This window comes from Poecilia reticulata, linkage group LG7 (genome assembly GCF_000633615.1).
Source record: "Poecilia reticulata strain Guanapo linkage group LG7, Guppy_female_1.0+MT, whole genome shotgun sequence".
Lineage (NCBI taxonomy): Eukaryota > Metazoa > Chordata > Actinopteri > Cyprinodontiformes > Poeciliidae > Poecilia > Poecilia reticulata.
Genome location: NC_024337.1, coordinates 12,279,390 through 12,295,806, shown reverse-complemented (window position 1 = coordinate 12,295,806; position 16,417 = coordinate 12,279,390). Strand labels below are relative to the sequence as shown.

At 39.2% G+C, this 16,417-nt stretch overlaps 1 protein-coding gene across 2 annotated transcripts in view; it reads left to right on the top strand.

Moving 5' to 3' along the window:
- Positions 1 to 13,217, top strand: part of gpr153 (G protein-coupled receptor 153) — a 35,631-nt gene extending 22,414 nt beyond the window's left edge. For both annotated transcript variants that reach the window (XM_017305881.1, XM_008413516.2), the window contains exons 3-6: positions 2,463 to 2,892; positions 5,498 to 5,687; positions 7,721 to 7,905; positions 9,839 to 13,217. In XM_017305881.1, the coding sequence (XP_017161370.1) occupies positions 2,463 to 2,892; positions 5,498 to 5,687; positions 7,721 to 7,905; positions 9,839 to 10,687 (1,654 nt within the window). In that variant the 3' untranslated portion in view covers positions 10,688 to 13,217. The remainder of the gene's footprint in view (positions 1 to 2,462; positions 2,893 to 5,497; positions 5,688 to 7,720; positions 7,906 to 9,838) is intronic.
- Positions 13,218 to 16,417: the final 3,200 nt, after the last annotated feature.

Sequence of the window (16,417 nt, the reverse complement as noted above, 5' to 3'; positions counted from 1 at the left end):
TCCAACTCTCCAGTCGATTCAGTAAAATGTCATGGTCAACAGTGTCGAAAGCTGCACTGAGGTCCAACAGAACCAGCACTGTGGTTCTCCCACAGTCTGTATTTATATGGATGTCATTGAACRCTTTTACAAGGGCCGTCTCCGTGCTGTGGTGAGCACGAAAACCAGACTGGAAGGAGTCAAAGCAGTTTGTTATTGTTAGGAAGTTATTTCATTGTTTAAAAACAGCTTTTTCAATATGTCCTCCTGCTCAGTGCGCCAATATCCACACCACCAGAAGACTAAGACAGAGAAAAATCTTCATGGTAGCAGCGACTTGGAGGTGAAAGGAAATGGAAATTCTCTCATGCTGAAAAAGACCCAGATGACAAATGGACCGAAGGAAACTATCATCAAAAAATCGATTTCCTTCCACTTTCTTCTCTGCCTTGTCCAGGCCATAACTGTTCTTGATGCGGTGCTTTTTTAAACAGATCTTCAGTTTTAGAATCTTAAATGTATATTTTAATAATGAATGTTTCATTTATATTCCTGTCCACCAAAAGCCAACATGAAGAGTTTTTCCCCCTTCCGCGTTTAATATTTTGCACAATTTATTATTCTTTTATTGCCGTCCTGAGATTCCCTGTGTTGAACCTTTTAGAAAAAAACATGTCTACCTATTTTTTTTTAACACACCTGTTAAAATGTGAAGATTGGTGATTTAGAGAGATCATAATAAATATTTCAATTGGTTCTTGAAACACCTTTTCAATGTCAATATTTAATTTACTTTGGTGAGAAGATATTGTTTTTCCTGACTTAACAATATTTTGACAGTATTCTTCATGGATACATTGTCATAATAAATCAGAATATGAGGACATTTCTTGTCCCCATAATTCATCATATTTAGCTGCCCTCTAAAGGAGAATCAATGGATTTTTAATTGTCAGACTTAGCTGAAATCGGCCGCAGCCATTTCACATTTTCTTCTCATTAAGTCGCTCTTTTATCGACTTGGATGTACACCTGCCGTTACAGTGAGGCTGATTTGCAATGTGTCTTGTAGAGAAGAGAACATTTTTGAGTCAATCCTGACTGGTATTAGCTTTACACCCACCTTTTACAAAAAGCTGTTCCATGTAAATAAACCTAACCCAAGATTTGACGTTGCCACCACAATATGCACTATTAATATGATCAACCTTTAAAAACGTTCAGTGTTGTTCTGGTGCAAAACTCACCTTCAGGAATTGTAGCTAAAAGTTCAGGTTTTGTTTTGACAGACTATCATGCATTCTCTCAAAAGGTTCTGGGAGGTTTATTTGGGCCTGGATGTTTACTGTGGAAGAAAATGTTTCTCTTTCAAAACCAGACCTTAGTCCAGAGTATGGAGATACCAGGAGTGTCAGGCTATGATGTCACTGACACAAATACAATCACATGGACAGAGTAAGTTTAATAAATGAAGCAGTTCAATAGCAGAACCTGAAATTCAAGAACAGGCTGGCAGCAGCAACAGAGGATCTGACAACGGCGTAACTAAACCAATAGTTTAGTTATTGAATGTTTTGCAGGTGAGAACAGATGTGGAATGAAAGGCTTTGGGAGAAAGTACTGATTTAAAAAGGAAACACAAAAACTGAACACCACAATAACTAGAAACCTCAAAAGAGTAGAATTAGAAAACTATATTCAAAGTCCAMGTYGTTACAAGGAGATTATCACATTTAGAACTAAATAAGTAAGTTCATTATTTCTGCAGCTGTTTCAATGCTGCTGTCTGCCTCTTGGCAGCTTTGTTGACCAGTTTCAATTGGATGGTTTTATTACAACATCTAGTTTTCTCTATTGTCCCTGTTGCCGTACATTTTCTCCATTTATCAGCGACTGTCTTTCTTGTTGAAAGAAAGTGCTTCCATAATGCTGTGGATTGTTTCTGCACCCTAGATTTAAATTATGTTCACTTTTCAGCAAAATACAGCTTCAGCCAAGAAGGAAAATGAACAGATGTCTGGAACGTCTCACGAGGACAGCTGAACTTTGTTAGTTTACTCAGGTTCACTGTAGTTGACGGCAAGTATGAACTCAAGAAGCCTGAGAGTTGAAACAATCAAAGGTGCTTCATCAAAATGCTGGATTAATGGTGTTCACACTTAAGCAAACAGGTGATTGATCCGTCTTCCCTTTGATTGAGGTTAAATGTGATCTTAAATATGAAATAAGTTAGAAATAATGTATCAAAGTCTAACATGTTAGCAGGGTTCTGTACACCTTTGTCAGCTTTCCAGGCATACAGTAACTGTGGTAAAGTTTCAGCAGGAATACCTCTGAGATTTTGCTGAGAAGACGAGGCTCACAAACTTTAAATTAATGAGCTGCAGGACTTATGGAGCAGAGCCTAAAGCGACGGCCAATTTAAGCTGAAGCCCTGACAGCCTCGCCGAATTGAAACAAAAATTCTTTGCTTGTGCTTCCAGGTTGAGTAACACCAAAAAGCAGGCGGTTCACACAGTGATGGGCATCTGGATGGTGTCCTTCATCCTGTCCACGCTCCCAGCAGTGGGCTGGCACGACACCATCGATCGCTTCTACACCTCCGACTGCAGATTCATTGTGACAGAGATCGGCCTGGGCTTCGGCGTGTGCTTCCTGCTGCTCATCGGCGGCAGCGTGGCCATGGGTGTGATCTGCATCGGCATTGCTCTCTTCCAGACCTTCTCCATTCAGGCGGGCCACAACGCCGACAAGAACAAGTTCAACGTCCCAACCATCGTGGTGGAGGATGCTCAGGGGAAGCGCAGGTCATCCATTGACGGATCAGAGCCTCTCAAGACTTCGCTGCAGATCACTTACCTGATCAGTGGCATCGTCTTCATCTACGACTTCCTGACTGGCTTCCCCATACTGGTGAGTTTATTGTAGGCAATGGCTGAAAATGTTAGATGGTCAAATTTGAGCTCTCAATGGAAAATGGAGTCGTGTCAGTCAGGGAGACTAAAAAAAGAGAAAATGTGGCTTTGGAAGCTATTACTCCATGATTTGCAAGAATGGTTTAGATTTATGCAATTCAATAAATATGACATCACACTTACACGATATCTGAAGTTGTGGATTTCAAGAAGCAGGCAAAACAGCCAGGCATATTTCCTCCCGCATATCCCTTATTTTTATCTGTCAAACCATCTCTTCCAGTTTTGTTTTTTTAAAGCACTTTTATTATATACGAAGAGATTGTGACTCTACTTATGCAATCTTGGGTAATGTTGAGTTAAAGTATGCCTGAATCATGAGTGAATTAGTTAATAGTCTTTCACATCTTCCCTTTTCTAAATACATTTAAAGTTCTCAAAGTTGGATGTTTTCTTCTTTTTTTCATATATCCACAATGAACCATCTTTGCTAATGAAAGCAATTTAGTTACAAGTTTGGTAAATAAACTTTCCAACAGTAATTAGGTTTTTTTTAACAATAAAAGCTGCAGAAGGCACATGGATCTGGTCAGTTTATATGCTACCTAGGTTATGTCTGTCTGCTTATGGCATCTGCTGAATACTTTTTATAATCCATAAAGCTTTCTAAAATCACATCATGTCTATCTGAACCAAACCAACTGCAGCATTTCACAAAGAGGACATGAATATTTGTTCCTGTATATTCAGAAGAAATACTGCTGGGATTCCCTTTTTGAAAACTTGCTGATTACCTATTAAGTAAATAAGCATTGAAATGAGTTATCATTGTAATCAGATCTCAGTTTATCTGAAATAACTCATTCTTGAATTATTCTACCTCTGCTTCACATGTACATTTTGTAAAGATTATTTGTATTTTGACAACTTTGGATTTTGGAGATTTTGAATTATTTTCTCTTGCTAAGTTGTAATTTTAACATAAAACCAAAACAGTTCATTGCTAAATTTTCTTCCATGCATCTCCTGTGGTCCTCTAAGCTGGAGAGGAGAAAAAAAAAACTCACTCAGCCAAATCAAGGGCCTCTTATTTTAACAGCTCAACATTATTTTTCTCTGTTTGTATTTTCTCTAGATCTCTTCTTTTTGTTGCAATTGTCATCATGAGAAGAGACTATACTTTTGAGTCTGTGTTGCAATTTTTTGTGCAAGATGAAAAGCGTCCTCAGTCCATAGCAATAATGCAGCATTACGCTGAGATAGTTTATTTCCATGTCGGAGTTAAAAATGCCTTTTTGCTGAATTATCTTGAAGATAATCCACTCCTTTTGTTAAAAAACGAATAATTGCACACTTTACAACAACAACACTGCATTGTATATTGTTTCATAGAGCTGAATTACTGATAAAAGATCATGTTTCTAGTGCAGTGAACGAAACGCCAAGTCTGCTGGTCCTGATCTAATGAGCTATTTAAATGCATGGAAAGCTGTTCACACACAAATATACTGCGTCTTTGTTTTGGAGTGTATGGAGTTACATGGAGTAATCCAGCTTTAGAGAGCCCAGAAACAAAACCACATGCTCGTACAATATCTGCGGGTCTAGGTGGGATTTGTTTTGATGCTAAGATCAATAACTTCAGGGTTGCATGTAATAGTGATTTATGTGTATATATCTGTTTGAAGTTTGGTAAAAGAATCACACACTAAATGATTCTAAACAAATTGACATATGTTTGATGAAAATGAACACATATACTAAGCCTGTTTTGTCTATACTTGCGGCCTATACTTGTCTATACTTGCTGCATCATTTTCTAATTCTGGCAGTACTGAGCACCTGCTAGAAATATTTATTGTAGCTTCCAGAGGGAGCGGCCACTAGTGCAAATTGAACGCTTCGTTAACTACAAACTACAGAGTTTATAGTTGATGCTGTTGTATGAACAAAATGTTTTGCCATCTGTATTTCCTGGCTGTTTGGTGATGGGTTTGGCCAGTGATGCAACACCATGAGCTAGACTGCTGTTGCAGTCTGTGGCCTCTGTTTAATGTTAGTTGACATTTCTCAGTCTGTTGAAACAGGTTTAGTTTTTGTTGTTTTACATGAAAAGAATACTAATAATTGTTATCACCTGCAAGCTGTAATTTCTGTTGGTGTTTTTGAGTGTATGTTTTTTATATTAACGCTGAAATGAGGTGGTATCCCTTTAATGCTGATGTAAAGTGTTTGTGCTCCATTACTTCAATTATACAATCTAGTAAAGTCATTATAAATATCTGGTAAGACTGCACAGTATATCACCAGTATTTCATTGTGCAATAGTCACACCGCAAAGGCCTATTTGGAGTGCTATAGTTGTCAGTGATATTGTCATCACAAAATTTACAATTATTGCCACCAGCACAAGACTTTCTAATACCGTGCAGCCTTAACGCCAGACCAGAGTATGAGTACCATATGAGTATTTTTATGCAACTCTCTCAATTTCTCCCCTAAACAGTTTTCTGAATGTTGCTCAAATTGATAGCGTCATACTATTTGTGACACTAGAAGCCTAATTGCAGCCTGTAAAAGACTTTACTTTTCGTTCTGAAAAGGTGGTGAGCTTTGCCAGTCTGAAGTTTGACCGCTCGTATAACTGGATGGTGCTGTGTGTGCTGTGGTGCTCCATCGCTCAGTCCATTTTGCTGCCCATGTTCCTGTGGGCTTGCGACCGTTACCGGGCCGACATCCGCATGGTGTGGGAGAAGTGTGTCGCCATTATGTCCAACGACGAAGTGGATGAGGGTAAGTTATTGTAAGGCGTCTCCCTTCTGCCCCGCCTCCGTTTTTCCCTCATCTGCACCTGCCCAGTTGATGTTGTTTAAAGCCTTTTTTAAATGACAACTTGTTAAATTAATGAAGGAAAGCTCTTTATGGACATGTCTAAACAGCTTTAGTCTAGAATAATCCAAAGAAAATTTATTTCAAATTGCTCATGACTAAAAAGAATGAAAACAGATTATTTGGTGGCAAAAATGTTGGATTATAGAATCTGTTTAGGTGAAATTATTTCTGTTCAGTCAAGAAAGAAAGGGAACATTTCTATTTTTATTAAAATGTCCTGGATTACAAGCTGATGTACGATACAGTTGACAAAATTTAAAATGTTCAGCGCAGTGGCAGTGATTGTTGCTCTATGCTCCATCTCATCAGAAAAACAGAACAGTCACACAGGCACTTTCTCTGCCATCTCTTTGAAAAGACTTTAAACTTCAGCAACTGTTTGATGGAACATTTCTGTGATTTTGAAGCTATTATCTCAAAATCACATATTGTAGTTTTTTTTCTGTGTACTTTTTAAGTTGGAACATTTGCAAATAAGTTTTTTTTTAAGCAGCTTTAATTACTTTTCTTTAATCTGTACATGATCTCAAGTCACAGGTCAAATGTTATCATGTGACCTTTGTTATGAAATAAAAACTGAAAGGACAAGTGTCTGTGTAGCTTTATAAAGTGCTTTTAACTTTATTTTCTATGATGTCTGTATTTATGCTTTAAAACTTCTACAGATATATGAAGCTATATTGCTTAACAAAGCATCTGCTTGTGTTTTTACTGTAAGGGTTTAAAATGGGCTATCCTGCAGAATAAAGGATTCCTCATTCGGTTGACAGCTTTTAGTGGAAGTGAACCAAACGCTGTTGAGATACATATTCATGTCATTTTGATGGTCATATTTCCCTCAAGTCAGGAATAAAACAATTGGGTATTGGTTACAAATCTAAAATACATTGAATTAATGATTTTTTTAATGCTTCTTTTATGTTTTTTTATTTTTTTATTTTCTGTTGCTTTTTCTTTTGTATTTGTGCAATGACAAGTCACCTGCAGACTGAAGTCATTTAAAGGCATACACACACGTTAAACGACACTTGGCTGATATCAGAAAGTCTCATGATACAGACGGTAAATCTTCCTCTTTCGCAACATACTAAACCAGCATTTAGTACTTAGTTCAACTCGATTTAATTCAGTTCAGTTCAAGTTAATTCATTTGAAATTTCCACCAAGAAAACAGACACTTCTGTAACATCTGGTTCTAAAATGAGGTCACATGATAATCATGCAGCAGGTAGAAACATGAACTCTGCTAAAACTTTCTCCCCGTTTTTGTTTAAACTCAACCGCATCCGAACCCCTCCTGCCCCGTTTCTAACCCTCTAGATCTTCTGACCCTTTTTCTCTTTTTGACGCCTTTCCTCAGAGCTGAAAATTGTCCAAAGGGTGCCATTGAAAACACTAGGCAGTTCATATTCTGTGTGATAATTAACACTCCCAGTTCTCTGTTTTGTTTTGTTTTTCTTTTTTTCCAGAGGGCTTGCCATGTATAACTCATCACAGTTGTATGTATAAGAACTGTTTCTTGTTTCCCAAAGCTACTAACTTTGCATGCAAAGCTGCCTGTGCAAATAGCAACTTTCATTCTCCATCCATTTGGCCAACATTTATCCTCAAGATCATTTTATACCCATCTTCAGTTGATTTGTTGTGAACATAAAGACAGTTATTGTGTTAGAATAATAATAATTTTTAAAAAAGATTAAAAAAATTGCAACAATTCTGGTTTTGGTTTTGAATTTCACAAGCAATTCCTTGGCTATCTCTGCTTGGTTCTTTGTTTATAGCTTACGTTCCTGAGAACACACATAGGAGGAGTCAACAAATCAGAGAACGATTGAACTTGTTTCTCCTTTCTATTCGTCTGTCTGTCTGTCTGTCTTGTGTATGGAGTTCGTTGCTCTCTAATCCTGACGCTCGTGCTTTTCTGCACTTTGCAGAAAACAGCCAAGACGGAGGAATTCATGCCGACTTAATATATGACAGACCATATGACTATAGCTCGGCGCCTGAAATCGTGACGATAGACCGTAATGCCAAGTTTGAGTTCTCAACCTTAGAAAGGGGGGTTCTGCAAGGGTATCCATTGAGGGAACAACAGGAAGATAAAATGCAGTATTTGCAGGTATATTTATTGATTTCCTTCATTTCTTTTTTTTTAATCAGTTGAATTACTTTAACTTTATCATTGAATGCATGGTGAAGTGGCCTTGTATGCCTTTGCAGCAGCTTGATTGAAATGGTAATAATTGTGATGCTTTCTCTCTGATTTGCAGCAGGTTTTTTTCTTTGGCCTTGTTTTTGTTTTCCTAGGGTGAATCTAAAATTCTCTCAGACTGACTAATGTTTGGTAAATATGACCATCAGTAGTCCCATCAATACATTAACTGTGCTTCATTTACCAAGTACTATGTCCTAGTCACGAACTTACAAACATTAAGTTATCGTGGAAGAGGGTAAGAATGTAGTAACTGACTTACCTTCTACATTTCAGGATTTTCATCAAGCGATATAAACGTCCTGCAAAAAAAACAAAACAAAAAAAAAACATTGTGTTCATTCAATCCAGCTTCCATCCACAGCTCTTCCAGATGAAGAGCTGTGATGAAAAAGCTCCTTCTCAACCTGCATCTGAAATAAAGCTGGAACTCGCAGTCTTCCAGGGCAGTTAATTAAATTCAGAATGAAACTATGTGCTTTGATTCAGACATTGGCTCCATTTTGAAAATAGCCTTTTGCCCTCTCTGATTCCGTATTACCTCAACGTGGTTTAAAGTAACCATAGTTTGAACTGTCCTAAAAGGCTGTAGTGGGGATATGTAACGTCAAAGTCAACAATTCCCAACCATGCAATATTACCTCTTGCAAAGCATCCGACAGTAGTACTGTGTCATCTTTGTGTTATTCAGTAAAAAAAAGAAAAGAAAAAAAGAGTATCATGATGTCTATTTTATACGTATCCATTCTGCAAATCAATTTCTTTAAATTGGCCCAACACATCAGATGTCCAACATAAAAGATGGACACTTCAAACACAACGTTTAATGTGTTTCTAACTTGACTGTGGTTAAGATGTCATCAAACAGAGATGTATACAGTAGCCATCACTCCATTATACCAACTCGGTGCCCCTGTCCATCATCGTTTGTCCTTTGTTTACATCAATAGGTCTATTTTTGCTGTGTAGTTGTATTAGACTGTGTTGATCTTTGTGTGTGCCTGCAAAAAAAAAAAAAAAACATAAACCTGTTGTTTCAGTTACAGGATGACTGACTGAACTTTGACTCAATCAACTGTATTACATTGTTTCCGAAGTAGATCAAGTGTGACATGTGTCTGCAAATCCTTCTGATTTCGATTAAATGTTGCCTGAGCTTCACAACTGCAAGGTGTCTGATTAGCAGAATAAAGCCTGTTTGGCTTTATTTGCTCTGTGTCCATGTTTCACTGTCCGTCCTGCATCTTCACTCATTCTAAAGCTTGTGCTGCCCTCTGCTGTCCAGCTCTCTCACCTTTAGAGTTCAATGCTACTGTATCGTCTGCTGTTTAATTCTCTGCATTTACTGAAAGACGCCACAGGGGGGCAGACTGATATCAGTCTTGAGGCTCTTGACGTGATCCTGACAAACCCACTGTCTTTGAATAGTTGTCAGAATACAATGTGAGTATAACAAGTAGGAAACCTTTATAAGATAAGATCATAGAAATAGAATAACTCTATGCTAAAAGTTTCTCTTAAAACGAGGAAATAGAAGCATGTGGGATTTAATTTTGAGTCAGGGCGCTATGTAGAATGTAAGTTGTTTTTGCTTCATTCTTTTCCTCCACTGACCACAGTAAATGGCCTCTAACAATTGAATTAGCACTAATAAAAATCTAGGTTGCACTAAATCTTTACATAAAGCTGATAAATACTACATGCATTAATCTATATTATTGATGAGGAAGATAACGGTACATAGCATGTTTGCCATATTTTTTGTAGCCAGTGTTATATTTTGTGCATTTGAATGTATCAGTCTTTATTATGAAGGGTTTGTTTTGTGTCTTCCCTCCAGGTGCCCCCTACAAGAAGATACTCCCACGACGAAACAGACATGTGGACCAGCGACCAGATCCCCTCATACCTGCACCGATGGGGCTCCACCGAGGACGTGATAGTGGCTGCCCACTACAGCTCCACCTTGCTGCGCCGCGAGAGGCGCAGGAGCAGCCTGGTCTCCTACCACGAGGAGAGCCACTATCATCACCACCCTCACCGCAAGCGGCGGCGATCTGAGGACAGCATGCACTCCCTCAGGCACCTGCCCCGCATCGTGTGCGGCGGGGAGCGCTATGAGGACGAGCTGCGGTGCTTCAGCCGCGACGAGGTGATTAACTTTATAGACGAGACTCCCGTGCCGAGCCCCCGGAGGAGCCCGCGCCGCACGTCCACCATCTCCCTCATCCCCAACGTGTACGAGCAGCACGCCATCATCCTTCCTCACTTCCCACTTACAGACTTTGAGCGGGAGCCCCAGGTGCTCAGGCGGACCTCGGCGCACAAGAGGAGCAGCAGTAGCAGGGGCAACTCGCCAGAGGGCTCCCCCAAACCGGACCGGTCCCCTGGTAAGATGAGCCACGGGGCTTGTGGCTCAGGGAAGGGCTGCACTAAAGGCCAGCGTGATGGGGGACACCAGGACGGAGGGGGCTCACCCCGACGCAGAGAGAGGACTGCAGGGCACTCTGGCAGCAGGCACAGGACAGGTGAAGGTGCCGTGTCCAACGCCGGAGCCGACTGGCTGAAGCAAAAGCACCTCAGCAAGGCTGAGAGTAAAGGCAACACAAACAGTTTCCTAAGCACACCTTCAGCATCGTCCTCGGGATACATTACCTTTCACTCTGATTCTGTTGGCTCCACCACCTGAAGCCAAGCACCCACATTGATATAAATATTAGGACCTAATATCTAATTGAAAACCTCATTGGGTTAAGAGAAGTGACAGGCTGGAACATATCGACCTTTTTACTTGTGCCATTATTCAGTTTTCTTACCTACCAGAGATAAGCGTCTGCTAATCCTAGATGGCCTTAGGAACTTTGGACCTATTTTTTGACTGGGCCTTGATTTCATGTGTGAGCTGGTGACAATATTGATCAATCCAGCTGTTTATCTGTCACAACGCAAAATCTCCAGTGACAAACACTTTTTTGCCAGCACTGACACAAAGGAACTATTTTTAATTGGTGTGATCATTCCTGAATCTTGTTTCTGTCGTTTCACTCTCATAGGAGGATAAAAATATTTTCATGTGCATTGGTAAGGATGTTTTTTTTTATTATGTTTTCGTTTGTCTTCTTTTAAAATCTTGAACTTGAGTTGTGTTTTATTTGGCCTGTAATGTGTTTTTGTTGTGTGATACGAACACAAGCTTTCCTGAACGCAGCACATTTTCCTTCAGCTTTGCTTCAGTGCAGGAGTCATTTCAACTTCTTTCGTTTTTAAATTACCAGTAACCACATAAAACCTTTTTAAAAAACATTTCACACATAAAATGGAAAATGAGTTTTAATCCCACTCCATTATTTGCCTAATTGATGGTTTCTGTGATCTTTTGAAAACGTAAAGACCCATCCTTTATTAAAAGAAAGAAAGAGAGTTATTTTTAAAATAGAATTCAGATGTTATGTAAATATGGAAAAATATTGGATATTTATGTTTTTGGGAATTTCTGTTTATATGAAATATTTCCTCCCAAAGGTTTATCTTACTTGACTTTGGTGATAATGAAGCACAGATGTAGCTCATTACAAAACAAACAGCTTTTAAGACAAATATGCAAGTCGTGTTTTCTACTCCCCCTGCTGATCCTCGATAATCTGACTTCACACTATGCTTTGATTCAGATGCACTGTGCATTTAGTTATTTCATATAAATAAATAAAAAAGATGAAAAGCACAAATTATGAACCATAAATTGGAACTAAAATTCAACTTATAAGTGACCTGGTTCTCCTGGGTGACATGTGAAAATGAATGGGCTTTGGAAGGTTTTGTCAGGCTAATGTTTCTTTTGCTTAATTGACCAGGCTGTGCAAAAATAAAGTGAAGATTAAATCTGAGTAAACCCCTGTGAAACCCCTGTAGTGCCTTGCAGAGGCTATCCCTAGAGATGTCTCACATTTTATCTCATTACAACCACAAACCTCAGTGCATTTTATTATTTTATGAAAGACCAACAGAAAGGTCAAACATGTGAAGATTTTTTTTTCCTGGACTGCCCTGTTTTTAGCACCAGGCGTCTTGAGGTAAAACACTCCCACAGCATAAAGCCGCCACCATAACGTTTCACTGTGAAGATTGTGTGTTCAGCAGAACATGACGTGTTGATCTTCTTCCACAAATGGTGTTTTTCACACAAGTGAAATAAAAAAAGTTAAATATCTAATTAGTTCCCATCTGAACAAGACTTTATTTAGACATTGCTGTTCTTCTCAATCTGCAGTTTTCTTCTGAAGGCAGCTAGTTGCACTGGATTTTACTTACAGGTGTCAGAATATTAAGGGACCTGAAATGCAAGCCAAATTTTTTAGATTATAATTCATGTAACAGAAATTGAAAAAATGTGAGTCAACGTCCATCCATTTAACATTTGCGCACTACTTTGTGTTGATCTGTTGGACAACATTTTTATAAAACTAAGTTTACTGCTGTGGTTGTAATGTGGTAAAGTATCTTTAAAAATTCTACAGGGGTAGGAATACTTTCACAAGTGACTTGAAGATCTACATTTCTTATCTTAAATTCAAATTTTCAGAAAGTTAAATGCACAATAATTTCTAACATAGCAGCACCTTTACTAAATATCAACCATGTGTTTCTGCACGAATTCCAAATATATCAACAAACTACATTTCATCTCTTCCAGAGTGATAATGTGCTAAAGTAATGCAATGAAGACAGTAAGCAGGAGACCCAGTTGGGAGCTTTGAGTGCTTGTGGATAGTAACTGTGAATGTGAAAGCATTTGCACTAATAAAGTGCAGCTTATTACGTAGGCATGAAGAACTGAAATGATCCCCTTTTGCACCTTTATTTGTCATAAAATTAGTTTTTTGTTTTTCCATCACCGTCAAAATGAATAAAGTAGCACTTATTGAGCATTTATGCTTGGTGTCATCCCTTTTTTTTAACAGCTTATTTTAAATTATTCAAACAACTTTGCTTAAACGTGTTTTCTTTTTGGGAAGCAAATCACCTCGCACAGTCATATTTTGCTGTGGTATAGGTATATATACATTTTTTTTTCATTTCGTTGTATTTACAATATTAAACATTTTTTGTGACATATTCAAAGGTTTATTACTCAAATACGAATGACGTTAAATGTTTTTTTTTTTGTTGAGTTGATGACTTTAACATGTTATGACTGATTAAATTCACATGAAAACACCTGAGTTTGTGTGTAGAATCGTTCTAGTGTGTGTTCACCGGATTTGGGTGGAAACTGTTGATCTGATTAGTGTCTGCTTTCTAAAACCTGGATAAACATGAAATATTGAAGTGCTTGAAACACTGAGGGGGGGGGGGCGCGGTGAAATAAGGAACGTCTTATTTTTTAGGTGTTTTGGTGAAATATTTTTAATAATTTTATTGTATGGATGAGTTATAAACCCTGTGTCGTCATTGCCCGTCGTGATACGTCAACTGCTAAATCTGCACCTTCAAGGGCATCGTTTATCCGCATCAGGCCACAGAAAGGAGCGTCTGGAGCGCACTTCATCCACGTCTGGCCCGTTAATTCCGCCCGGCTGACCTCAGTCTCATGCTAATAGAGGATTCTCTGCCTCTCTTCAGTTCTCATGTGCGTCCCTATTCTGGTAGAGCAAACTTGGAGAGTGAAACAATGTGTGGAAGAGTTCATAGAAGTCCTTAGAAAAAGCTGAAGTGCATTCAGTGCGCTCGTCACGTGACGCTCCCTTTTATCGCATTAAACAAACTTTCCTTGTGCCTCTGGCCCCCAGAGGTCTTGTTAGCAGAGCAGCTTTGACTTTGATGATGCGAGCTTTCCAGGCTGAGTTTTTTTTTTTTTTAGGGGACGAACCAACCAAGCAAAGGGTTAGAACGACGGATATAATACTTGAAATGAGGAACAAGCTTCGTGTGGGAGGCAGATGCGTTATTTCAGTTTGCGCCATTTGAAAGAGCTTGTGGGCGTTTCTGCAATTCTCCTCGCTGTAAGGTGCCATCCTTCCCAGGATAGAGAGACGCTATGTGACAGACAGGTGTTCTGACTATCACTGCTACCCTTAAATCCGTCCTACCTTGTGGTAATGCGCATGAGCACATCGATGCTACGTTGCATACTGCTTACTCTGCAGATTTCTTTTACATGTGATGGATGAGAGGTGGAGAGGGTTTCAAACTGTTAGATGTTCCCTTGATCTCTGTCTCGTGTGTGTATTATAGTCAGAAGGAGAAAAGGTCAGGTGGGAGGGCCTAGGACTGAACGGTAGGATACGATAGAGGACGGTGGCGGGTGGGTTGGTGGGGGGGGAGAGAAGACGCTATCACACATATCTGGCAGAACAATACAAAACAATACCTCTGCTTATCTCTAATGGGGCCATGAGAAACATTGTGGAAATTAGGCTTAATGTAGCCTTGAGCCCCTGTAAAGGGTCACTGATCACTCCTCTTCGTCCGCTTTGTCTTTGTTCAGTTTCATGGTGTTGTCCCAATTTCACCCTCTTCCTTTTTTCATTTTCCTCCCTTGCCTCCAACCCTTCCCCTAAACACGTAATCGTTTAGGCTTTCAGCTGTTACGTCGATCCGCGTTTCCCCATCAAATACGGCTCCCCCGGCCCCCTGCGTCTTCTTGCCACTCCGCACCCCCCAGGCGGCAAAACACGCGCGTGATCGTTAAGAGCACTGAGAAAGCACGCGCTTGTTCAGCGCGCTTATCTGGAGAACTACGGACACCTTGAAAGATCAAACAAACTGTTTCGGCAAAGTTCTCACTTTATTCACGTTTTTGCGTGAAACTAATAATAATAACAACAGATAGATAGATAGATAGATAGATAGATAGATAGATAGATAGATAGATAGATAGATAGATAGATAGATAGATAGATAGATAGATAGATAGATAGANATAGATAGATAGATAGATAGATAGATAGATAGATAGATAGATAGATAGATAGATAGATAGATAGATAGATAGATAGATAGATAGATAGATAGATAAAAAAAATCAGGGCAATGCATTTTAATCAATATTACCCATCAGATACTGTTCCCCCTATGTTAAAGGGGGGAACGGTATCTGATGAGTGTACACAATTCCCGACAGGAGAGGGTCCTCCTTTTACAGCTCTCGTCAGATGTGATTAAAAAAAATGTAATTCCTGAAGGCATGTTCTGCCTCCCATATGGACCCCTTCTAAGCCTGGACTAGGGACCTGCTGCAACCCCCACCCTGTAGCTCCTTCCCTGAAGTGATGTCACAAATATGTTACAAATGTGGGAGGAACTGTCTGATGTTGATTTCTAAATCAACGCCAGACTGAGTTACTGTTGGTGTTCATTTAGAAATCAACACTGAACAGAGTTGCTTTTATTTAACTCTTTGGAACACCACAAGCCCTTTAGGGAAACTAACACTCATGTTGCTGAATTAGACTAAACAAGTGTTGAATTAACACTGTATTTTAACATATAACACTTACACTGTGAACCTAACACTTTTGAATTAGCTGTGTATCAAACTTTTCCTTACTTGTAAAAGCAACTTATAGTCCACACATTACTGACTTGTTCCGCTCTTAGTTTTAAAATGTTGATCTTTCTCAATGTGCAACCTAATCTGTGGGATATATGCGTCATTGTCCTCCTGCAGCCACTGTCTCCAGCTCCTGCGGACTTTGAAGGATCCTGGCGTGTAATTCGCAGCTTATAGCAGAAAATCGCCACGCTGTCCGACAAGCGTCCGATTTCCCCGCTCCTGTTTCGGTACTTAGGCGTGAAAGTGGAGAAGAATGAAGCGGAGCGTCCACGTACAATGCGTTTCATGTCATACTTTTGGGAAGGAAATAAAAGTGAATGCTCGACAAAAACGAGCGAAGGAAAGAAAAAGCTCCAGAAGAGCTGCGAAAGTAAATGAAAACTTTGAAACTGTGAATTTTGATGATGTTTCCCAATATCCTAATTTTAGTGGATTTCTTTCTGTTTTCTATACCTCCCACCTCTTCTTAAAATAATCTTTATTATATTTTAATTCATTTTGTGGCACATCTGTTTTTCGTATTTTTTATTTAATTGGTCTCGGTCCCGGTTTTGTTCCCGTTTCAGGACTTTTTTCAGTTTGAAATGGCGCCGCACTAGATACTGCTTTCTTTACAAATAAATAAATAATCCTACCTATATTAGTTATATCATGAATGAAAACATCACCTTAGTAAAAGTTAAAAACTGTCATACGACTTCAGCGTCAACTAGTTGAATCTTAAGCTTGGATCTAGTTTTGAATGATAGTTAAAGTTTAGATCCACCTTAGTGAGTGATAATTATATTAAAGTCAAACTGGCTTGACGCTGAGTGTTGTCATTGTCAGTGAACCAGTGGCGCAACTACACATTATTCAGGTGGATGC